The sequence below is a fragment of the Choloepus didactylus genome, chromosome 18, assembly GCF_015220235.1.
Source record: "Choloepus didactylus isolate mChoDid1 chromosome 18, mChoDid1.pri, whole genome shotgun sequence".
Taxonomy (NCBI): domain Eukaryota; kingdom Metazoa; phylum Chordata; class Mammalia; order Pilosa; family Megalonychidae; genus Choloepus; species Choloepus didactylus.
The window spans coordinates 49,955,858-49,980,961 of NC_051324.1; the positions used below are offsets into that span (position 1 = coordinate 49,955,858).

The 25,104-nt window shown below is 48.7% G+C and overlaps 1 protein-coding gene across 2 annotated transcripts; it reads right to left on the reverse strand.

The window, feature by feature from the left end:
- Positions 1-2,655: 2,655 nt before the first annotated feature.
- On the reverse strand, positions 2,656-14,277 carry CCR7 (C-C motif chemokine receptor 7). 2 transcript variants are annotated; one of them, XM_037809702.1, is made up of 3 exons: positions 14,194-14,277; positions 7,619-7,668; positions 2,656-4,617 (listed from the first exon to the last, which is right to left on the reverse strand). In XM_037809702.1, the coding sequence occupies exons 1-3, from the start codon at positions 14,201-14,203 to the stop codon at positions 3,541-3,543; spliced, it is 1,137 nt and encodes a 378-aa protein (XP_037665630.1). In that variant the 5' UTR covers positions 14,204-14,277; the 3' UTR covers positions 2,656-3,540. The 2 variants fall into 2 exon arrangements, with proteins under 2 accessions (XP_037665630.1, XP_037665631.1); XM_037809703.1 differs by lacking the exon at positions 7,619-7,668 and having other exon boundaries at positions 14,194-14,270.
- Positions 14,278-25,104: the final 10,827 nt, after the last annotated feature.

A 25,104-nucleotide genomic window follows, 5' to 3' on the forward strand; every position in this document is an offset into this window, starting at 1 on the left:
TTGGGAAGGACAGGACTAACAGCTCAAAGTTGCCCTCCAGCTCCATTTTACAAGTTGTACAGGGCTGAAGATTGGACTAAGGAATTGAATTTGGTTTCCTCGCACTTGGCAACCTTTTGTTTTGTGTGTGTGGGGGGTGTACTATTTATTGAACATGTCTTCAAATGATTACCGACAATACTTACCTAAGGATATCTAAGCATTTTACATATATGAATTCATTTAATCCTCATAACAATCCTAGGAGGTAGGTACCCATTATGCAGATTAGGAAGCTGAGGCACAGAGAGGTTAAGTAATTAGCCCAAACAGTGGAGCTGGGATTCAGGCCAGGCATTCTGGCTGAGAGACCCGGCTCTTCATCACTGCATTCAACAGCTACATTCCAGGCACTGTGCTAAGTGTTTATCCAAATCCTCTCCATTTTACAGTTGAGAAATCTGAGACTCAGAGCAGTTGAGCAACAGCTGAAGGTCACACAGCTGGAAAGCAGTAAAGATGAGATTCAAAGTCGGCTGGGCTCCAGAGCCTCTGTGTCCCCTCCTTCCCCTAACCCTGCCAGACCCTTGAACTCCCAAAGCCAGTTTATTCAATAGCCCTGCATTGCAAAGTCTCTGTAGTCAAATCAGCTCCTCCTGCTGGGCCTCAGTTTCCCCATTTATGGAATGACTGGGGGTTGGACCACCTGATCTTTGAGGTCCTTACAGCTCTCTGAGTCTGTGATTCAAGAGGTGTGGTGCTTGTAACAGATTCGTGGCCCAGGAGTGCCTTGGGTTTGGCCTGGGTTTGCAGCCAGGGAGGATTAGGGTGGACAAGGGGCTGGCAATAGAATGAAGTCGAGAACTGCAGGAGTTGGGGGCCACGAACTTGCGGGAGATGGAGCAGTCATAGGAAGTGGATGAGAATGAACGAGAGGGAGAGAAGCCCTGGGTGGGCCTCCCCAGTGGGCCCTTCTTCCCAGCCCACCCCCCTCCCCCAGGCCCACGGTAAGTGCGTGAGAGTGTTGGGCAAGGGGGCAGGGGTCAGGCCAGCTGGGGACTTGGCGGCGGCGGCCAGACTTTCTGAGATAGAACACTTTGGGGAGTTAACACTGCTGGGGGTTTGTTGTCTCTGCAAATATTTGGAGACGTCCAGTTATTTTAGAAAAATGTATTGGAAGCCGAGGTGGCGTGTTTGTACGGTTGGCCTGGCTTCCTTTTCCATGACTGCTCTGTTACGGGCCTCCCCTTGAGGAACTGAGGATTGTTTTCCCACCCCTAACCTCATTAGGACGCACACACCAGCAGGCTGCGCACCGACTCGCACGTGGCGGGTCCCCCAGGGACACATGTGCTCTGGCAGTGCCCCTCCGCCCCAGGCTCGCACGCACACAACCGTAGCTGCCCCTGCGGTATTTCGCGCTGCCCCGCGCTGCCTGCGTGCAAGCCAGGATCGCTCCTCTCAGCGTGCCGGCTCTGGCGTGGAGGCCGGTGACAAATGGCAGCCAGGGAGACACCTCCCCAGCCCAAGCCCTCTGTGGAGGAGGGTCATGCAGGGTGGCTACACGATTAGAGAATAGGCTTCACTACCACTGCCTCCATTTTCAACGAGGGTTTTCTTCACTTCAGCAAAATAGAGGGAATCACCTTCTGTGTGAGTGTCTCTGGCCTCCGTCATCCGTCCCGTGGCCTGGAGCTGTTGCGGTGTTGGGTCTGGGGGCGTCAGGGCTTTGGGTGTGCATCGAGGCACCTGACGACATGGATACCTGGCCTGGGCAGGGGCGTGGCTGCTGCCCCCTCCCTCCCTCCACACTGTGACCATGGAGGACCATCGCTGCTACAGTGGCCAGTAGGGGGTTCATGGGTGGTCCTGGCTCTCCAGTGTCCAGCAAGGGGTACAGCCTGTCCTGGATGCCTGGGTTGTCCATATCTTTCCTCTCTCCTCCCAAAGAAGGCTATGGGCCACCTGTCTCTAAGGCTAATAAAGTCCCCTTCTTCCCACCAGAGACTGGAAGTTCTGGGAACACTGTGTGTGTGTTTGTACATGTGTGTGTGTGTGTGTGGGTATGTGTAAGGGAGTGTCTCTCTCTCTCCACCAAAGATACCCACCATGTGCAGCCCCCAGCCTTGTATTCCCTAGAAGCCCCCCACCCTCCCCATGCCCCAGCTGCAGAACTGCAAAGCCTGACCCCTGCCTAAATCCAGGGTGCTGTGGCCTCGTGCCCAGGGAAAGGGTGTCTCTCCAACCCCGAGTTCTGGGAGGTCGAGGGGACTGGCGAAGCATCAGGGGCTCTCGTTTCAGGTTGAGCTGGGGCAGGTGAGCAGACCAGTGGGCCAATGTTGCCAAGGTGCAGGAGGGTTCCCAGCCACAGAGGTTAGCAGGACGACGGGTCCTTCCAAACCTCAGCTCAGCCTAGTGTTTCTGGGTTGCCGCTGAACGCACAGGCCTGGGCATGTCCTGTGAGCTCCGGAAGGGTATTTGCAAGATGGACATCCTCTCTTCCCCCTCCTCCGCCTCCGCCTGCCCCTTGGGCCTGTGTCTTTGGGTTGGCCTCAGAACAGAGCTCCCAAGACCTCTGAGCGTCTCTGAGCAATGGCGCCTGGGGGAGGGAGGAGAGGAGGGAAGTGGGGGTGGTCAGGCGGGGGTGCAGGGGATTGCAAAATGAGAACAGACTCATTTGCCTTTTACAAAAGATTTTTTCCTTTCTTTTAAAGCTGTTGTTTCCTCAAGGGGAAACTTTTATTCAATTCTCTTATTGAATTGAAAGCAGAACACGATGGGAGTTTTTCTGCCCCGATAACAAAGGAAAAAAATAAGTTCACTGGCGTTCTCAGCCAGCACAGTACTCCACCCCCCTTCCCCTAACCTTTCTCCCTGCCCTCTCTTCCCAGCCATCAGAGCCAGGCCCGAGAAGCGCTGACCACATCTCACCCCGTCCAGAGCCCCAGCTGGGGGGTGCTGGGCTGGGCTGGGCTGAGGCAGCTAGCGTGGTCTGGGGGCTGCCATTTCTTGCTGGCTTTGACGACAGTGGAAAAGGAGAGATGGAGTGGGGGATCAGAGAAAGTTAGTTTGACCCTTGAGGTTCCCTTTCCCCTCTCTCCACCACCTCTCGTTTGGGACAAAGACTTGTTTTCCGGAAGACTCGGCCTCAGCTTTTGGACTGAGAGGGCTTCTCTCTAAGTCGGAAGAAAGTACATTCAGAGAACTTGCCAGCCCACCTCGGCCACCCTAGCTCTCACCAACCCCTTCCCCTTCACTCCAGGAGGTGTGACTTGTTTCTTGACTTTCACTTTTTAGTTTGCAGGACAACAGCCTTGGCTTTGGTGAGTTCCTCGTTCTGGCGTTAGCCTATCAGCCACGTCTCTTCTCAACCTTGGTGGAGGTAGCCAGGGCTGGGGTTAAGCCGTCTTCTAAGGCACGGGCGTTCGCTCTGAAATAAACCTTAACAGCAAGAACTGCCTTTCCCTCGGCAGCGTTTGGGTCCCGAGTCATCACCCCGTTCCCTGTCCCTCACCACAGCAGCTCTGGGAGAGGTCCCTCTCGTGCAGGTAGAGGAGCCTTCTATGGAGAGAAGGTGGTGGTGGTCTCGGCCTCCACGCTCATCGAGGACCGCCGGGTGTGCCGGCAGGAGGACCACTGCCGGAGCTGCTCCTGGCTGAGGCAGCCCAAGTCCTTGAAGAGCTTGAACAGGTCGTTGCGGAACTTGACGCCGATGAAGGCGTACAGGAAAGGGTTGACGCAGCAGCGGACGCAGGCCAGGCTGTAGGTGACATCATAGGCGATGTTGAGCTGCTTGCTGAGCTCACAGCTGCTGTGGGTGATGTTGAAGTTGGCCACGGTCTGGGCCAGGACCACCCCGTTGTAGGGCAGCTGGAAGACTATGAAGACCACGACCACGGCGATGATCACCTTGATGGCTTTGTTACGCTCAAAGTTGCGTGCCTGGAGCAGGGTGCGGATGATGACCAGGTAGCAGAAGCTCATGGCCATGAGTGGGATCAGGAAGCCCACGACCATCTGGGCCACCTGGATGGTGATCAGGGCCTCCACATGCTCGGTAATGAGAGAGCATCGCAACGCTTGCTCGCTGCTGCTCCTTTGGATGCCGCTGTACAGCAGCTCTGGGATGGAGAGCACCACGGCCAGCATCCAGATGCCCAGGCAGGAGAGCTTGCTGATGAGGAGGACACGGGCACGGTGGCGGTGGGCAGAGACAGCCTGCACGATAGCGACGTAGCGGTCGATACTGATGCAAAGAAGTAGGAGCATGCCACTGAAGAAGCTTATCTTGTACATGCCGAAGATGAACTTGCAAAAGTGGACGCCGAAGTCCCAGGACTTGGCTGCACTGTATGCCCAGAAGGGCAGGGTTAGGAGGAAGAGGATGTCTGCCACGGCCAGGTTGAGCAGGTAGGTGTCTGTCATGGTCTTGAGCCTCTTGAAATAGACGTAGGTCAACACGACCAGTGCATTGCCCAGCAGGCCCACCAAGCAAATGGCCGCATACATGATTGGGAGGAACAAGGCCTTGAAAGTCCGCACGTCCTTCTTGAAGCACACGGTCTCGAATCCCGTGTAGTCCACTGTCGTGTTTTCTCCCACGTAATCGTCTGTGGCCTCGTCTTGGCACAGGCATACCTGGGGAGGAGGGAAAAGGGGAGACAACCTGGCTCAGCTCCGTGGGTCTAAACCTCAAGAGCCTGGGAGGACCCAGAGCTTTGGTTCCAAAGTGTGATCCCTGGACCAGCAGCAGCCCCTGGGAGCCTGTTAGAAAGGCAAATTCTTGGGCCCTACCCCGAGACCTACTAAGAATCTCAGGTGGTGGGGCCTTGGAATTAATGTTTTTCTACATGCCCAGGATCCTGCATTTCTATTAAATCAACTTAATCTCAACTCTGAGAGACTCAGCCTTCCATTTTCTGCTGGTGGACTGGAAATAGCCCCAGATCTCAATTCAGGAGAGCCGGGAGCTGGTTACCCACGCTTCATCTCTCTGAGTCTCATTTCCTCATCTGTGAGCTGGAGATGAATACGGTTGCTCTCATGCAGTTGTTGTGAGAGTTCCTTGAGCTGAGAGACCTAGCTGCTAACCTGGGTTCTGGCACATCCTGGGTGCTTGGCAGCATGGGGACCCTCCCCTCCCCTTTGGAAGAGGCCTGCACCCCACCATCTCCATGGAGGGTGTTTTTTGCCCACTGGAGACTCCATGAGAGTGGGAATGCATGTTCTTCTTGAGCTCCCTTTGGAACCTGATAGAAAGGACTTCCCAGGGGGCCTTTAAATGCCTCAGCTTTTGAGGAAAAATTCACCTTGGGGTCAAGGTTGAGGGATGGGTGGATGGGTGGATGGATGGATGGATGGATGATTGAATGGGTGGATAGGTGGGTGGGTGGATGGGTGGATGGGTGGGTGGATGGGTGGGTGGATGGATGGATGGGTGGGTGGGTGGATGGATGGGTGGATGGATGGGTGGATGGGTAGGTGGATGGATGGGTGGATGGGTAGGTGGATGGGTGGGTGGGTGGATGGGTGGATGGGTGGGTGGGTGGGTGGATGGGTGGATGGATGGATGGGTGGGTGGATAGATGGATGGGTGGATGGATGGCGGCTGGGGGCCGAGGCCTCTCTGACTTCCCATCCTGGGCAGCTGTGCCCATGAAAGAAATGCGGCTCTCGGCTCCCACTCTCCCTCCGTGCTCCCACCCTCGCCCCCCACCTCTCTGCCTCGCTTCGCTTCTCTTTTCCTCGCAGTCTCTTCCGGCAGGGCTCAGCTGCGCAGGGCTTTTTTTAGCCTGTCTGCAGGGCAGGGTGAAGGTTCAGGCAGCCTGCTGTGATTTTATCAATGAGGGAGGGCACACAGCTGCCTGTGCCTCTGTGTGTGGGGAGAAGAGCAGGAGGGAGGAGAGGAGGAGGGGAAGGGGGGAGTGGGGGGCAAAGATGGCTAGTGCAGGGAGCTGGGGGTGGGGGGCTGGAGGGGAAGACCCACCACCGGGAGCTCAGGCTCTTAGCAGCTCCACCTTGACAGACTGCCATACAACCGGGGAGCTGGAGGACTTGAGGGGTGAGGAAAGGGAGCGTAAGAAAGTGATGTGGCTTGCCCAAGGTCACAGAGGCAGGCTCCCCACTTCCCCGTATCCTGTCATTGTCTTTCTCTGTCTCTCACTTCCAAGGTCTGCATTCATCCCTGTCCTGCATGGGACAGTTGAGCACTGTTACTCTGAGAAGAAAAGTCAGTGGCACCCCTTTCCTTTGTCTGAGCGTGGTTGGAGACGGGAAGGCACGGACGAGGCTGGCTGTCCTCTTCCCACCCACATGAAGGCCCAAGGCCTTAGGTCTGGGACCCTGGACACAGGGGGTTCTGGGCCTTCCTGGAAGGCAGTGTGCCCAGCTTCTACGAAGTGTGCGCCCCGTCACCCTGCCTTCTCTCTTCCTCCTCTTTCCCCTTTTCCTCCACTTATCCCCCAACCCCACACTGGTCAACAGCCCTGATGCTCCTGCAGCCCACAGCCCACCACATCCTGCCCCATCTGAGCCACCTCTCCTCAACAAAGTGAAAGAGGAGAACAAGCCGCAGCTGTCCCTCACCCCCTTCCCAACCTTCCAGCCTCCACTGCCAGAGATACAGTCCCTCTGTACTCCTAGAGACAGGGGAGAGAGGGGAGGGAGTGGTGATGGGGGAAGGGGGCCAGCTGTGGGCTGCAGCCCAAGCTCCGGGGGTCCTCTGGGATGGGGTTTCAGGAACTGTGCCCAGCTTGGGGCCTGCCTCTGGCCAGAGCTCCTGGAAAGCTGCCCCTCTGGCCTCCAGGCCTGGGGAAGAGCCAGATTCTGAAGCACTGCATTTCCAACCGGCCTTTGCTTCAGCAATCCCCTCCCCCTCCAAGACAGCACCCACCCCCACCCCCCCCATGAAATGGGGGCTATAGTTACAGTTTCTTTTAACTCTGGTCCTTGGTGGGGGCAGATTTTCTGTCTCTACTTCTGTGATCGAGAAGCGGAAACTTGGGGACCCTTGTGGTCTTTGTTCCTGGAGAATTTGGGTCCCCAATAAAGTATGTGCATCCCTGCTCAGCGTCCCTGGGTTCCCCTCCTTTTTTCCCTTTCCCCCAGTGGGGCTTAGATGGGTCTATTTTACAAAAGAGAACTGGTCTGCCAAGGGATAGGCAGATGTGTTTGGGGTGAGAAGCTAGAAACCAGGCCACCAGACCAAGGGCTGTTTTCTTAGCTCACATGCAAAGTTTTACATGTGTGGGTGTGCATGTATGTGCAAACCTGGTGCCCTTACAGCCTTTAATTTTTTGCAGCTCTTCTCCTTCCAAGAACTCAGCCGGTTTTTTTTGTCTCCTGGGTGGGGTATATCGGAGGTGGAGGGAAAGGTAGTGGTAATTGATTTTCCTCCCTGTTTTAATTTAAATGGAGTAAAGGAAGTCCAGAGAACATCTGTGGCTCTCTAGGGCCACTTAGCAGATGGAGAGGGGGTGGCCATCAGCTTAATGAATGGCGGGTACATTTGTGTCTGGCTCTTCTATTTCCTTCTAGCAAATGCTTAGCTCCTCCGCCAGAACCCTTGCTTGGGATGGGTTGCATTTGGGGTGGGGGCTGTGGAGGAGGGAACAGAGCTTCCCTTGACAGGAAACCTCACCTGGAAAACGACAAGGAGAGCTGTCACCAGCACACTTTTCTTGGGTTTCCCTGCAGGAGACAAGGCAAGAAAGTTATTGCTTGGCAGGGACAACTCTTTGTTATTAAAGAAAGCGCTGGAGAGGGGGAAGATGCTGCTGGGAACTTGCATCACAATCTCCAGCTCTGTGTTTGCCGAAACAGAACATCAGAACCAGATTGTGCCTTTGAACACCTGGCCTGCTGCCCGGCCATCACCGCCTTCACCTCCATCCCTTCTTCCTCCACTCCAAGGTCCCAGAAAGGATCAGAAAGCAGGGGCAGCCTCCTCCCCCCCTCCCCCCCCCCCGTTTCCTGGCCCTTCTAGGCCTCTTCTGGAGTTGGAAAGTCCACTTTGGTCCAGACCACCCTTCAAGGCTGAGCTTCAACTGACCTTGAGTCCTGGGTCTGATATTGCCCTCCCACTCCATGTTATGCAAGAAGCAAGGCCCTGAGGTGTCCTGTGTGTGTGTGTGCATGTGTGTGCATGTGTGTGTGCAGGTGCACATGCTCGTCTGGGTCTTGCACTGCTTTGGTGCTGGGAGACATTGGCCTGGGGAGCTCTTTTCCTGGGCCCGGGTGAGTGGGCAGCCCTGTGTGAAGCCCTGAGTGTCTCCTAAGGGAGGATGGTGGAGGGAAAAAAGGGGTTTCTCAGAACTGCGTGGAGGAACAAGTTTACTTACCAGCCTCTCAACTGACGAGAGAGTGCTTTGGGGACCCAGCAGCTCCCAACACCACTCATTCAGCTGACATTCCTTAAGAACTGCCTGTTGGTTTGCCCCCCCAGCCCTTGGCCTGCCACGGGGGCAGCGACCGCTCCCCTTCACCTAGGGCAGGCCCAGAATTGAGTTGAGTTGGTGCCCAGGAATTGTGTGCTGTGGAGGGAATGCATGCATGCACGAATGAACGCCTCGTCTTTCTTCCAAGAGAGAGCATCAAGGTGGCCGAGGGGTCACTGCCCTGTGGCCTGCTGTAGGGTGAAGACTGTTCCCTGAGATAATGCTACATTTTTTCCTTTTTCTTTCTGCTTGAGGTGCGTGCATGTGTTTTTCCTCCTTTGACTTGTCTAATCCAAGGCCTTGGGAGGTGGGTGGGGAAGGGCACGTGATCGGCTCTGCGAAGGGACCTGCCTGGCCTTGGGGTCCGTTCTGGACACCAGGACGCTCCCGTTGGGTCTGAACATCAGACCAAGACCTCAGCTGGGCTGAGGACAGACATTTGACACTCAGTTCTGCTTTGCAGCTCAGACTTGGGCCAGACCTGGAACTTGTTTTCCCCTGAAGGCTGAGCGATGAGGACAGTTTATAGGTAATTTATGTAGAAATTTTGTCTCACCTAACAGTCTCAGAACAGCCCAAGGCAGGAGATGGGCCTTCTTCACCCTGTATCTCCTTCCCCATAACCTGGCCCCCAGTTCGCAGCCAGGGCCTGACCCACAGGAGAGTCATAACTGTGACAACACAAACGAATGCAGGCCCGTGGCAGCTCTGGTTTCAGCAGGGACCAGGAAGGGCCTGCCACCCTGTGTCAAGCGTCCTTTGGAGGCTAGGGGTCCTCGAGAGCAACGGTCCTGCTTCCCAGCAGGAAGCGGCAAGTCCCAGTGATGCCGTGTCCTTGGACACAGCACCACCTGCTGGAAGGCCAATGGCATGACACCCGGGTTGCATTTACCGGGTGGAGGAATTCTAGGCTGGGAAGTTCCTGGGAAAGGGCAGAAGGGCATCAAGGCACAAAAATGAACAGGCATTTCCCCTGCCTCCAGCAAGTTATCCTGCACGCGACTGCTAGATGCAACTTCCTAAAGCAGAGCTCTAATGCCAGTTCCCCACGGCCCCCTCCACCTATATCTTTAGGGGCTTTACCCAGTCTGAAGGAGGAAGCCTTCCGCCCTCACTCACACCTGCCTTCCTGGCTGCATCTTGTATTTCTGGGAGAGACACCCACTGTCCCATGGTCATTAGTCTGCACTTGGGTATTTGCAGTCCTGGGCTGGGAGTGGAGTTTAAGCAGCATCATCGCTGCCCACAGTCCGCCTTCCTCGCTGAGTCCCCGGCGGGGCCCTGAGTCCACGCTCCACCCTTAACCACACTCTCTCCAGGTCCAAAGTTCTCCACTGACTCATCTTGCTGTTCAGTGCTCGAGGTTTCTTTCAACATGAAAATATCTTTCGGTTACTCTAGAGAAAGCCCACTCTGACTGTCAGTGAGAACTGAGAAACCTCAAAGTTTTGATCAGTCACAACGGGTGAAATATGGGGCGCAAGGACTGTGTTTCTATTTTACTCCGTGGGCCCCTGCTCCTCGCCCGCTCCTTTCCTTCTGCCCCTGGGGGTGGGGGTGGGAGAACTGGTGTGTTGCGTGTGTGCGTGTGTGCACGCGCTTATGCTTTCTCAATCTGGGTGTGTTGAAGATGGTGGATGGGCAGGGGTTTTGTAGGACCAGAACAGGCTGTTTTCAAGAAAGGTGACCCAACAGGGGAACTTAGGGGAACTCTGGCGTGTGGCAGAGGGGCCTGGTCAGTGGCTATGAGTCAGATCACCCCGTCAGTTAGAAAGTCATAAAGTAACTGTTCTTGGGCAGCTGCTTGGGTGTGACTAGTGAAGTTGGGAATCTCATGGGTTAAGGAGTGGTTGATCTGTGTGTTGGGTATTTTCAAAGTCCTTGAGTTTCCAGTAACGACCAATCTAATGTAATGAAAAGAAAATTCCCCAGAATGCCAACCTGAATCCCCGGCAAGAGAAATTTTCTTCCTGCCTGGGAGGAGGGGATTGCTGACTGGCTGCTCCCCCAATCCCTGAATTCTATCCCCCACATTTTCCAGGCCTTCAAACCACCTGGGCCCATCTGCCAGCTCCAATGGCTGCCCCAAGTTTTTCCCTCTTGGGACTTCCTCACCTGTCTGCCCAACTTACTCTTTTTGGGGGATAGACCAGGGAGAGGAAGAGGGAAGAAGCAGGGGAGCAATAAGGAAACTGAGGGGAAGGTGAGAGGCCTGGGGGCCCCCTTTTTGGACAACAGCCAGGGAGAGGTGAGAGCTAGTTGAATCTTGTAGTCACTGTGACATCAACTGCTTTATCCAGTGACAAATGATGCAATTCACATTTACTGAGCTCTTGTCAGGCTCATTTCATCCTCACCAAACAGCCCTATGAGGTAGGTAGTACTACCATCCCCATGTACCAACGAGGGAACTGAAACACAGAAAGACTAAGTAACTTTCTCAGAGTCACACAGTGGCTAGTAGCAGAGCCAGGCTTGGAGCCCAGGCCACCTGACTCCAGAAACCACAGTCCTAACCACTCCTCCGGGCTGCCTTTTTGTCTGAATGTATCTTTCCCTCATAACATCCTGTGAGCCACCCCTTGTGATTCTCATTTTATATTCCAGAAAATAGAGGCTCAGAGAGGTTAAGTCACTTGCCCAGAGTCACACAGCTGCTAAGAGATGGCTCTGACTCGGATTGCAAGACTTGGGCTCCCACTACGGCCTCACCCTGCATTTCTGATGAACCTGCCGTATGTAGTGTCCTCCAGGGGGTGTGAAGGGACTCCTCACCATCCCACATCCCGTCGGTCACCTGGTTCTGTTGCTTCTGACCCCTCACATCTTCCACAGGTGGCCTGCACTGCCCTGACATAAGGTTTTGCTGCCCTTTTGTTGCCCCAGAACTCATTCCAAAACATAAATCTCATCCTTTAACTCATTTAATTAAAAAAGACAAATCTTCGCTGGCTTCCCAGTGCTTCTAGGATAAACCCCAAACACCTTTCTTCAGGATTGGCTTTTCTTATCCCTCCACCTCCCTTCATACCTTCCTCCCTGGCATGGCCCCTCAACTTGCTTCTTTCTTGTCTCTATCATGTTTGCCAGAGCTGGACATCTAGGAGAGCTGAATTCAGCCCCAAGAACATTCTGTTTGGCTGCATAGGGTTTTAAAAAACATTGGCTTTGGATGCCTTTAGGTGGAGCATGTACTTTCTGTTCCACTCCGCTCCCCATCCACTTCCCACGTCTTATGCCCCTTCTCTCATTTACCTTGTTGGCCTCTACTGGCCATAGAGTTTGCCATCCCTCCCATACACTGGTCCCCTTGCTCCTCTTTGTCTGTTTTGCCAACTCCTAGATACCCTGCAAAACCCAGCTTAAAAGCTTCCCTGTTCACTACTCCTTTCTCTGAGCTTTGCAAGCACTTGCCCTTGCCCCATCAGTGCTGTACCTCACTTGGTCATATAGGATTATTGACATGTGGGTCTTTCTCCCTCCACCAGACTGATCATCCCCAAATTCCTCAACAAGTGATAGTTGAAGGAAAGAAAGCACCCAGAAAAGAGGAGGGATTTTCCAACACTACTCCAGGTGGCAACATTCCTGGCTTCTCCAGCCAAGCTCCCAGACGGCCAGAAAGAATTGCCCTGAATTCCTTCAACCTTCCCCCTCTGCCTCCATTTCTGACCATGCTATAAAAGACAAGTGTCTCACAGGTTCATTTTTCTTTTTTCTGCTTTTGTGAAATGTGACGGAGATCTTAGGTCCCATTTCTCGAAGGTGGGGGAACACCTCGGGGCTGCTCATTCAAATCATGAAAAAGGTCAGCTCAGCCCGGCTGGGAGTTTTCATTTCGTGTAACAGAAACTCTGCCCCCCCTCAGCCACCTCCTGCTCCCGGCTAGGCAGGCAAAGAAAGACAAATAGATCCTTGGTGTCCCACCCACTCCACCAACGGCTCAGCAACGGCCCAGAGCCCGTTCTGAGCAAAGCTCCTCAGCGGCTTCTCCTCCCCCCCGTATCTCGGCTCAGCCGTTGGGGTTCTCTCGGGTTGAGTGAGGCTGCAAGAGCATCAGTTCCTCCCGGGCCAGGGATCACCCTCCCTCCCTGCATCAAAGCCCACAAGTCTGGCACCCCCAAAACTCAGGTCTGGAGGAGCACACTCAGTGTGCTGGAGCCCGCACCCCAGGGCTCATGGGAGCCAACGTACACTTCGCTTCCCAACTCCAGGATCAGTCATGTTGATGGCTCAGAATCCACCGTGGTGGCAGAATTTACACCATGGAGACTGGCAAGCACTACAAATCGGGGCCTTTGCACCCCGGGACCTGGTTGTCAAGTATTTAGCTAGCACAGCACCGACACAGCACACCGCTCCTTCCAGTGGTGGCTCTATGGAGCAGAGGCTCTAGGGGACAACATCTGCATTGTGGGGTTGTGGTCACTGGGAGTGGGGGTTGGGGGAGTGGGGTTAGAGAGCAGACTGGCTGGGAGGAGAGGAAGTCAGAAGAGGTTTCTAACAACTGAAATCCATTCAGAGTTCTTGGTGCAATTCATTCATTCATTCATTCCACAAACATCTTCTGCCCATGTTCCCCAAGTACCTGGGGACGCAGAGATGAAAGAAGCAGACTCTGTCTTTGAGGAGTTCACAGTTGGGTGGGTGGGTGGGAGGGTGTGGCCACTTTAATCTTTTAGCAGCTGTTTGCTCGGTCCAGACCCAGGGTTGGGGCAGGTAGGGAAGCCAGAGATAAAAGCCAGGAGGCTGTGGTGTGGTGGGGAGGGGAATGAGGACAGCAGGGTGAGCCAGGGAACCTTCACTTTTTAAAGCCAACCCCTTGTGGCTTTGAGGCCGCTGTGGTGCTTTGCTTGCTGGTGAGAGTGAGCCATCTAAGAACGTGGCCTTCTTAGCCTCTGCCTGGGTCTGACTCCACGGCAGAGATTTATAAATGGGGTGGCTGGAGCTGGGTGAACCCCTAGAGCCCCTGGGTGCGTCCCTTACATGCTCTCTAGTCTAGGCAGAACAACTGGAGATGGAGGTTAGACCTGAGGAAGGACTTTGTAAGGGAGTCATCTGCCTTGATAGAAGAGAGTGAGGGGGCAGGGGGCTGTGCTGGAGGCCCTGGCTATGACTTCTCCACACCAAGTGACCCTTGTTGTCCCATTTCATGCTGCCTGTCCACCCCTTACCCTGTAGGAGGGATCGATGATGCTGGTGGGATGTACAGCAGAGAGAAAACAATCCCAGCTTGCATTTGCATCACATTCTACAGGCACAAAACAGTCATCTTTAATTTGCAACTCATTATCCCAAGAACACAGGGATTCTAACTCTTATTTAGAAGGAGAGAAAAGTGGGAATCAGAGAGAGAATGGAGGAACTGGACTTTCCAGGGAGAATGTCCCTTTGGTGAACCAAGCCCCTAGAGGTCCCAGAGGACCTCGCCCATACCCAAGCTGAGATGAGAACAGGTGCTGTCCGGATCAGAATCCTACCACCAGCTCCAGCTCTGCAGCCTTCTCCAGACCCCACTGTTCTAGAAAGATACCACCTTGGCCCCTTTGTCCTTCCTGGCACCAACAGCTGCCCCTGCCCCCTGGTCTAGGAGGGCAGGTGCATTCTCGCCTGCCTGGGGAGGACAGGGTGTCATTCTCTGAGCACAACCACCCCTTCCCACCAAACCAGAATCTGATTTCTCTGGGAGGCTCCCATGCCCTCCAGCTCCCACCTCCCCATCAAGGTATATCAAGGTGACCCCAGTGCTGTTTCTTCTCATGCCAAGAAGATCACTCACCTAGGTCCATGTTGCTCTCGGGGCAGCTGAAACCACACAGGAAAGCTGTCTCGGGGCCCCACGTTACGGCTGGTGGCTCCCTGTCTAGGGAGGAAGTGGTACGAGCCCCTTTTAAGTTGTGAGAGGAGCCTCTCTCTTCCCCGCCCTGTCCCTCCCACCTCTGCTCCTCCCACTAACCCTCCCTGCCTCACTGGGGTCTCTCCAGCATCACCTGGGACCATGGGCTATGAGAAGTATGACGGAGAAAGACAGCCCCACTTGCTGGTCACAGGAGCCATGACTCATCAGGCATTTACATTCAGAAAGCCCCTGTGCAGCCTGCAGAGCCTGGATGGGGCCCGAGGGAGGCAAGGAGATGGGGCTGTTTATTGATTCAACAAATGTTCATAGCACGAATAGCATGTTCAGGATGTGCGTTAGGTGCTGGGGAGTCAGAGATGAGTGGCAGAAGTGTCCCTGACCTTCCCTTGCCTTGCTCAGTGTCGCAGGGGACTACATTTCCCAAATGACTTGGCCTTCTGGTTTCTGGATAGGTATGGCCAATGGGAGGACTGGCAGGTGATGAAACATGGGAGGGAAAGAAGATGCAGCATGTTTCCTTCTTCCCATCCTCTTTCCCTTCCTTCTTTCTCTCCTCCCCTTCTCCTCTCCCCTCCTCTCCTCTCTTTTCCTTTTTTTATGACAGCTCTATTGAGATAAAATTCACATACCATAAAATTCACCCTTTAAAGTGTACAATTCAATGGTTTTAGTATATTCACAGAGTTGTACAACCGTGACCTCTATCTAATTCCAGAACATTTCCATCATCCCCAAAGGAAACCTCAGACCCATTAAGCATAACACCCCCACCACCCCTCCCCCACCCCCTGGCAACCACAAATCTGCTCTCTGTCTCTATGGATTTGCCTAGTTTTGATATTTCATATGCATGGAATCAGTCATACAATACATGACCTTTGTGACTGGCTTCTTTCACTTAGCATAATGTTTTCAAGGTTCATCGATGTTGTAGCATGTATCAGTTTTTCTTTCCTTTTTTATGACTGAATAATATTTCATTATATAGATATAACACATTTTGTTTACCCATCATCAGTTGATGGACATTTGGGTTGTTTTCACTTTTTGGCTATCATAAACAATGTTACCATAAACATTTGTGTGCAAGTTTTTACATAGGCACGTTTTCATTTATATTGGGAAGAGACATAGGAGTGGAATTGCTGGGTCACATGGTAACTCTATTTTGCAAAACTGTCAAACTGTTGTTCAAAATGACTGCACCATTTTACATTCTCATCAACAATGTATAAGGGTCCCACATCCTTGCTAACCTTGTCAGTCTTTTTGATTATAGTCATTGTAGGGGATTCAAGTGATTTCTCATTGTGGTGTTCATATGCCTTTCCCTAATGTCTAAAGACACTGAGCATCTTCTCATGTGCTTATTGTGAATTTGTATATTTTCTTTAGAAAAATGTTTATTCAAACTTTTGCGTATTTTTAATTGGGTTATTTGTCTTTTATTGTTGAATTGTAAGAGTTCTTTATATGTACTGGATACAAGTCCCTTATCAGATATATGATTTGTAAATATTTTTCTCTCATTCTGTGAGTGATCTTTTCGGTTTCTTGATGCTGTCCTTTGAAGCAAAAAATTTTAAAATTTTGAGGTCCAATTTACCCATTTTTCTCTTGTCACTTGTTCCTTGGTATCATATCTAAGAAACCATTGCCTAATCTAAGTTCACAAAGATTTATTCCCATGTTTTCTTCTAAGAGTTGTATAGTTCTAGCTTGGGTTTATTTTTGTATATGGTGTAAGGTAGGGGTACAACTTCAATTTTTTTTGCATATGGATATCTGGTTGTTCCTGCACCATTTGCTGAAAAGACTGTTTTTCCCCATTGAATTGTCTTGGTACCCTTATCAAAAATCAATCGACAAAACAAGTAAGGGTTTATTTCTGGACTTTCAGTACTATTCCATTGATCTGTATGTCTATCCTTATGCCAGTACCACACTGTTTTGGTTACTATAGTTTTTGTAGTAAATTTTGAAATTGGTAAATTTGAGTCCCCCAGCTTTGCTCTTCTTTTTCTAGATTGTTTTGTCTCTTCTGCATCCCTTGCCTTTCCATATGAATTTTAGGATTAGCTTGCCAATTTCTCCAATTAAGCCAATTGGGATTCTGATAGGTATTGTATTGATTCTGGAGTTTAATTTGGGGGATTATTGCCATCCTATAGATCATTTTGGGCAGTATTGTCACCTTAACAACATTAAGCTTTCCAATCTATAACATGGGATTTCTTTCCATTTATTTAGGTCTTCTTTCATTTCTTTCAATGATGTTTGGTAGTTTTTTGTGTGGAAGTCTTGCACTTCTCTTGTTAAGTTTATTCCTAAGTATTTTATTCTTTTTTCATCTTATTGTAAGTGGAATTATTTTATTAATTTCATTTTCTGATTGTTCATTGCTAGGTATAGAAATATTATTGATTTTTGTATTTGATCTTGTATCTCGCAACCTCACTGAACTCATTTATTGGTTCTAATAGTTAGTTTTTTGTATGTGGATTTCTTAGGATTTTCTATATATGAGATCATGTAATCTGTGAATAGGAATAGTTTTATTTCTTTCCAAACTAGATGCCTTTTGTTTCTTTTTCTTGCTTAATTGCCCTGCCTAGAACCTGTAGTCAATGTTGTAGAAAATGGCGGGAGCCACTTGTCTTGCTCCCCTTCTTAGGGGAAAGCAGTCCAGTCTTTCACCATTAGGTATTGATGTTAGCTTGTGAGTTTACTGTAGATGGTCTTTTTTTCCTAGTCTGTTGGATTTTGTTGAATGATTTTTATTTTGCATATTGAGATGATCATGTTTATTTTTTGTCCTTTATTCTATTAATATGGCATACTGAACTGACCTTGAATTCTTGGGATAAATCATACTTGGTCATGGTGTATAATCTTTCTTAAATTTTGGTGGATTTGGTGTGCTAATATTTTGTTGAGGGCTTTTGCATCTATATTTTTAAGGGATATTGGTCTGTAGTCTTTTTTTTCCTGTAATGTCTTTAGTTTTGATATCAGGTAATACTGGGCTCATAGAATGAGATGGGAAGCACTCCTCCTTTTCTCTTTTTCAGAAGAGTTTGTGGAGGATTGGTGTTAATTCTTTTAAACATTTTTGGCAGAATTTACCAGTGAAGTCATCTAGTCCTGGGCTTTATTTTGTGGGAAGTTTTTGATTTACTAATTTAATCTCTTTACTTGTTGTAGGTCCAGTTGGATTTTTTATTTCTTCTTGAATCAAGTTTGGTAGTATGTTTTCTAAGGATTTATCATTTCATCAAGGTTATCTAATTTGTTGACATACAATTGTTCATGGTATTCTCTTTTAAACCTTTCTATTTCTGTAGGTCAATAGTGATGTCACCTTTTTTGTTTCTGAATTTAGCAATTTCTTTATTTTTCCTGGTATGGTTAGTTAAAGGTTTGTCAATTTTGTTGATCTTTTGAATTTGTTGATTGTGTTAGCTTCCTGGCTGCCAAAGCAAATAGTATGTGATGGTTTGGCTTAAACAATGGGAATTTATTGGCTAACAGTTTTAAGGCTAGGAGAGTCCAAAATCAAGGCATCATCAAGGTGATGCTTTCTCCCAGACGACTGTGGAGTTCTGGGGCTGACTGCTGGTCGTCCTCAGTCCTTGACATCTCTGTCACATGGCAGTGCACACGGTGGCCTCTCCTGGCTTCTTGGTTCCATTGACTTCCAGCTTCTGGCTGTTCCCCCTGACTTTCTGTGGCTTTCCCTATAAGGCCTTTAGTAGTAGGATTAAGAACTATCCGTCCATTGGGCCACACCCTAATGGAAATAGTGTCATCAAAAGGTCCTATTTACAAGGGGTTCATACCCACGGTAATGGATTAAGTTTAAGAACATGTTTTCCTGGGATGCATAGCTCCAAACCACCACATTGATTTTCTCTATTGTTTTTTCTATTCTCTATTTCATTTATGTCCATCCTAGTCTCTATTGTTTCCTTCCATCTGTTTTCTTTGGTTTAGTTGATCTTTTTCTAGTTTCTTAAGGTAGAAGGTTAGGTAATTGATTTGAGATATTTCTTCTTTTTAAAAAATATAGGTGTTGACAGCTATAAATTTCCCTCGGAGCACTGCTTTAGCTGCATCTCACAAGTTTTGGTATGTTGTGTTTTCATTTTCATTTATCGCCAAGAATTTCCTCATTTTCTTGTGGTTTCTTCTTTGACCCATTGGTTACTTAAGAGTGTATTGTTTATTTTCTAAATATTTGTGAATTTCCCAAATTTCCTTCTGTTATTGATTGTAGTCAGAGAATATTCTTTGTTTGATTTCATTCCTTGTAAATTTTATTAAGACTTGTTTTATGTCCTACCATATAGTCTATCATGGAAAATACCCATGTGTACCTGAGAAGAATGCATATTCTGCAGTTGTTGAGTGAAGTGTTCTATAGATGTCTGTCAGGTCTAGTTGATTCATAGTGTTTTACAAGTCTTTTATTTTCTTGTTAATCTGATGCCTAGTTTTTCTAGCTATTATGGAAAGTAGAGTATTGAAGTCTCCAACTATTATTGTTGAATTGTCTATCTCTCCCTTCAATTCTGTCAGTTTTTGCTATGTGCATTTTGGGGCTCTGTTGTTAGATGCATATATGTTTGTAATTGTCATGTCTTCCTGAAGGATATTTCTTTTTATCATTATAAAATAACCTTCTTTTTCTCTAGAAGCAATTTTTGTCTTAAAGTATATTTTGTCAGATATTTGTGTGGCCACTCCAGTTCCCTTTAGGTTACTGTTTGCATGGTATATGTTTTTTCATCACTAGGACGTTTCTTCCCTCTTTCTTCTTTTGGGATCCCCAGCAGTAGCTACAACTCTGTAATCCCAGTGTTCATCAGCCAGTCCCTACCTTTGTGGTGCCAGTGTTTTATTAGTAACATCCACCACAGTTCCAGCTCCTACCACAGCTTCTGGGCTCTGGTAACACCACCTTCACCCTGTGTCCCTCCAGCTATAGGGATGGTAGTAGCTTCCTGTCTTTATTAGTCTCTGGGTGGCCTCACCATCCCTGTTTGGCTTCTCACCTGTATAACCAGTTCCCTGTGTTAAATTTCTTCTGTTTGAAATATGTAGAGTGGTATCTTTTTTTTTTTTTCTCAACTCTGACCAATACAAGGTGACTCCTGTCCCCAAGGATTTTAAGGTCTAGAAGAAGTTAAGGTTAGGTTACACTCCTCTTGTCTACAGTTATGACCAAGACAAAGCGTGGCATGATGCTTTCTCTTGAACAAAGGAAGAAAATCCAAGATTGCATAGGGATAGAAGAAAGATGGACAAGTAGGTAGAATAGCTTTTCTTCTCCTCAGATCTGTGAAGAGCTTCCAGTTGGGGTTAGTGTGGTGATCCCAGCTAGCCCTTCACCAGCTCTCTGTGTGGTCTTGGGTAAGTTGCTTCCCTTCTTTAGGCTTCCGTTTTCTCAAGTGTAAACTGGGGTGAGTAGATTGCCAAGAAGATCTATAAGTTTTGGGATCCTGAGACCCTGAAGTTCAGAACCTTCCCATTGATTAATCACTTTCCATTATTCTAAATTCCTTGAATGGAAGCATGAGAAGCCCTCACAGAAATATCCCTTCAGCTCCAAGATTTTGGTTGCTCTCATCACTGGCATTTGGGGTGCAGTTTCTTTTGGGCATATCAGCCATCTTTGAACCAGGTAGAAGCGATCATACCTGGGCAGATGTGTTGGGAAGCAAGGAGAGGACAAGTTCAGTTTAGAACTATCCAGAAGCTTCTTCCTGAAGCCCTTTTCCATGTGTCAGGTGCTTCTAAGAAAAAATGCTCTTAGAGTCAGAATACCTGCATTTGTCTTGTCTCTGCTATAACTCACTATTTGACTTTGGGCAAATCACTTTCTCTGGCTCTTAGAGGTCCATGGGAAAGGTAATGGGATTGGACCACATAAGCTCCAATCTCCCTTCTCACACTGACACTGTTATCCTCAAGGATTTTCTCCAGCTGTTACAGTCCCTTACAGAAGGTCTCAGATTAAGAGTGTTCATGAACAGGACAGAACTGGAGAACTTTGTGGCAGATTGTCTGGTGGCAAGAGGAGGTGTTCCTGGCTTGGAGCTCCATGACAACCTCTGCCTGACACCATTACTCCTCTCTCTGTCCTTCATAGCCCCTCCAACTGTGGCTGTGTAGACATTAGACACTCTGGCCAGGGAGCCTTTAGTTTCAGTTTCTTAGCTGGTCTGTGAGTGAGGCAATGGGGTTTCCCTAGTATTTCTCTGCACCGATTGTGAGCTTCCCTATAGCTAGTAATCACGTAGTTAGTGACTAGCTACTGAGAATCCACTTTCTATAAGAGGGACTATGTAAGAAGAAACTTTCCAAACCCTACTTGTCCTTAGAGGTCCAAGCAGATCCCATCTTTGCTGACTTCTTTCCTTTGAACTCCCACAACACTTAACTTTGGAGTCACCCCAATTTTCATACACGGTAACGGGGAATGAACTATTCTATTCTCCCAGAACAGATTTTGTGCTTCTTGAGGACAAGGTCGTGCCTGATGGGTTGAAATTTTAAAAACAGATTTTTATATAGTTTGGTATAAGTCAATAATTTGCCTGATTCCCATAGGCAATGTACTCTGTCCCAGAAGGTTCTATGTCATTTCCTTAAGAACATATGTTGCATACTTAGCAAGAGACTTTTGAAACCAGCTCCTTTTCACTCTGCAGCACCTTAAAAGGTCAGAGCAGGAACTCTGGAAGTGAAGCCCCTCATCGATGCCCAGCTTGTGAGATGGGCACCATATGTCCAAACTATGCTGATGATGTAGTTTGTACTGTAACTGAAGGGAAGCTCTCCAAGTTCATGCTCTCTGGTTGGAGTCCCACAGACACTCCAAAGAGTCTGTGCAAAGGACATGTCCCTAAGAGGAGGTCAACAAGCATTGTGCTGGCTCATATCTGTGGCATCTTTGAACCACTTGGTCTTTGGTCTTATGATCACTTTATGGAAATAGAGGCTATTCAATATTGAATATATAATAAGCAGGTGCTTAAGAATTGCTTCACTGATTGTTGAAATGACTTCAGCCTTTTCCTAAGATGCTATCACTCTCTCCACCCCTTTCTTTGGAATTCCTTTCTTCTTTTACAATTTCCTTTGAAGCTGACTGAAGACCTGCTTTCAGCAGCAGGTTGAATAGGACCTGCATCATGGCAGCTGAGAACACCTCGTACCCAGGGAATGGACCCTAGGGTACCTCTTTTGCTTCTGCAGTGACTTCACTTATTCATTCAATGGATATTTGATGAGCACTTATTTGGCAGGCATGGTGCTGCACTCTAAGAATACAAAGATGAAGACATGTGGTCCCTTGTCTTGCCAAGCTTACATGGAGCATTTAGGAGGATGGGCAGATAAAGAAGCCATTACCATAAGTGGTAAAAGAATACAGACATGCCTGAGAAGGTGTACATTAAATTCAAGATGGGGAGTGTGATAATTTGAAGCTGGTATATACCCCAGAAAATCATGTTCTTAAATTTAATCTGTTCCTGTGAGTGTAGAACTATTGTAGGTAGGACTTTTGATTATGTTATTTCAATTGAAATGTGATCCACCTCATTCAAGGTGGGTCTAATCCTCTTGCTGGAGTCCTTTATAAGAGGATAAAACATTTTCTGTCAAAGTAAGAGAAGTTCACAGAAAAACCCCAGGGAAGCTGAGAGGAAGCCACTGAAACCAGAAGCTGGAAGCAACGAAACCCAGGAGAGAAGGACCATAAGACGTTGTCATGTGTCCTGCTATCTGACAGAGGAAAGCAAGCTTGCTGGTAGCTGGTCTTCACAGAAGGCACCGTCCTGTTGATGCCTTAATTTGGACATTTTTCATGACCTAAGAACTGTAAGCATGTAAGTTAATAAATCCCCATTGTAAAAGCCAATTCATGACTCCCAGGGATGAGCCTGGACCCAACATTGTGAGACTGAGAAAGCCTTCTTGACCAAAAGGGGAAAGAGAAATGAAACAAAATAAAGTTTCAGTGGCTGAGAGATTTCAAATGAACTTGAGAGGACATTCTGGAGGTATTCTTATATGTTATAAAGATACCCCTCTTTAGTTTTTAGTGTATTAGAATAGCTAGAAGGAAGTACCTGAAACTGTTGAACTGCAATCCAGTATCTTTGATTCTTTAAGATGATCAGTTAACTATATAGCTTACATGGTATGAACAAGTGATTGTGAAAACCTTGTGGCTCACACTCCCTTTATCCAGTATATGGACAGGTGAGTAGAAAAATGGGGACAAAAAGTAAATGAATAATAGGGAGGGATGGGGGGATGGGATGTTTTGGGTGTTCTTTTTTACTTTAATTTTTGTTCTTATTTTTATTTTTGGGGGGTTGTAATGAAAATGTTCAAAAATTGATTGTGGTGATGAATGCACAACTATATGATGGTACTGTGAACAACTGATTTTACACTTTGGATGACTGTATGGTATGTGAATATATCTCAATAAAATTGAATTTTAAAAAAAGCCAACCCATTTCTGGTATATCGCATTTTGTCAGTTTTAGCAAACCAACACAGGAGGGATGGCTATAAATGGAGAAGCGTGCCCAGGAGGATTAAATTGCATCAGCAATTCTTGTTTGTGATGGATGAAGGTCTTCACTGTATTATTTTTTTTTACCTTTGTGTCTTAAATATTTCAAAATATTTAAAAACTGAAAGACATATTTATTGTACAATGTGGTAAGAGCTGACTTGGGGGCAAGTCCAGCATGCCACAGGAGCACAGAGAAGGGGGGTCAGGAATGTGCTGGAAAAATTGACATCTAAGGGGGAGTGGGAATGACCCAGGTGAAGTGAAGTTGGCAGTGGTGAGTGCTCAGTAGCACGTGCAAGGGCTTGCTAGTCTGACCTTGAGCAGGTTGCTTATTTTCATTGAGTCTCTCAGTTTGGGAATTTAAGATGGACCAAGAGTGATATTGTTCATCTTGGCCTCTTCTCAGGGGTGACATGCCCATGGCCAGAGTTCTGGCCTTTGTTACCTGTGCGATGGTTTGCTTGTGTCAACGCATGAGATATCTTTTGCTTTTGCCATGTCTTTGAAGTGAATCAAAGTCCCTGCTGCTGAGACATGTGAAACAGATGGAGGGCAAAGTGTTTCCCAGAATTGGCTGTTCCTAGGACTCGTCCATTTCTCCATCTATCCATCTATCCACCCATCCGGTCATCCAACATCTATCTACTGGGTACCTACTCTGCCAGGTACTGGGCCACTTGCAAGGGCTTGAAGGCCCAATAAAACATTGTCCCTGGCCTCAAGGAGCCTGCCAACTAGTGCAAAATAATGACTCTCCACATTTGTATGGTGCTTCCACATTTCCAAGCACATTCTTCCATATTGTCTAATTTATTCCTCAGAGCTGCTCTTTTTGGTAAGTTCCCATTTTATGATAGAGGAAACCGAGACTTGAAAGAGAGTAAGTGACCTGACCTTTTACTTCAAGCTAAGGGGCTTTTCAAACCATGCCAGGCTGTCTTTACTGACTTTGGGCATGATCTGAAGGGCTCAGGCCATGAACAGGTTTACTGTTTTCCACCCTGTTCTCTGAGAATGTGTGCCACTATCCTACGGGGGAGTCCTGCCTGGGGACAAGAGTTTCTGAGAATGCGCAGGAAGCAGGACCTGAAAGAAATCTTCACATTCAGTTGCACCATCCACTGAAGACTCGGTTACCTAGAGGATGGAGAACAAACTTAGCCTAACATAAACTCAGCCCCTGTAGGGCTTGAGACCTCTAGGGAAGGTGCCTGACTTGGAAAGATCCTACAGTGAGGGCCATACCCAGAGACCCTGGAGGGAGCCGGGTCTGCAGAAACTCAGTCCTGCCTTTCTTGGTCAAAGTACCAATTTCCTGGCGCTCCCCAGAGTGGTGCATAGCTTGTAAGTCCTTCTGGTCTTGCAATTCAGTAGGCAAAGTCCAAGATCATACCTCCCTCCCTGTCCACCTCTACCTCATGTTTTATCCCCTTTAGAAATTATTTGTTCCCAAAGTGAAGTCAAGGAGAGTGGACCTCCACCAGTGTTAGGTAACTCAACAGGCCAATGTGGCATGGATTTAGGGCCCCAGCCAGACAGGGGCACTCTAAATATGAGAAAGGTGCAGCACTGAAGAACTTATCTAGAACACTGTAGTCAGAAAATCTGAAAAGAAGCTCTTTTAATTTCAGAATATGTGTACATTTTGTGTTTTCTCATCAGTATTAGGAATTAAATTTGGAGAGAGACTATAATCTTTTTAGGGCTGGGGCCTTCTAAGGTCTTAATTGGGCTTGGACCAATGGTTGTGAGGTGAGGGGGTTATCAGGGGAGAAAGGGAATGGCTCTCCTGGAGGAAGTAAAGGAAAGAGGCCTAGTTCGGGCTAGCAGGTGACCTCCAGGTCAACTAGATACCTGCTGTCAAGGCCCCGGGGGCGGTTTCCTGCACACAAGTGCAAGAGAAGGACAAGTGCAAAGAGACAACACAATGGGTTTGGCTTGACAGGAAGATGCTTCCTGTTTTGCTGCGTGGGTTCATTGTTGGGCATCGAGAGGGAGGGGTTCACGGGTCTGTGTTTTTCAGGTTGCCAAGCTCTCTGGGGGTGGGGTGGGGGTGGGGGCAGCTGAGGATGGGGGCCTGAGGGAAGGTGAAAAGGGAAAGCAGGGGAGCAGTTTATTCTTTCAGAATCGCTCAGTGAAACCTCATGCCATTCTAGTTTCAGCCAACTGGAAAGGGTGGGGTTGGCCATCCTGTCCTACTGTCTCCAGCAGCCCCAAGCCTGAGTCCCTGTATG

What these genes read in the sequence shown, in the direction of transcription:
- CCR7 (XM_037809702.1), bottom strand. An exon ending in CTCTCCTTGTCGTTTTCCAG is followed by an intron (nt 4,618 to 7,618) that starts GTGAGGTTTCCT and finishes CCTCCTCCCCAG; the next exon opens with GTATGCCTGTGCCAAGACGA.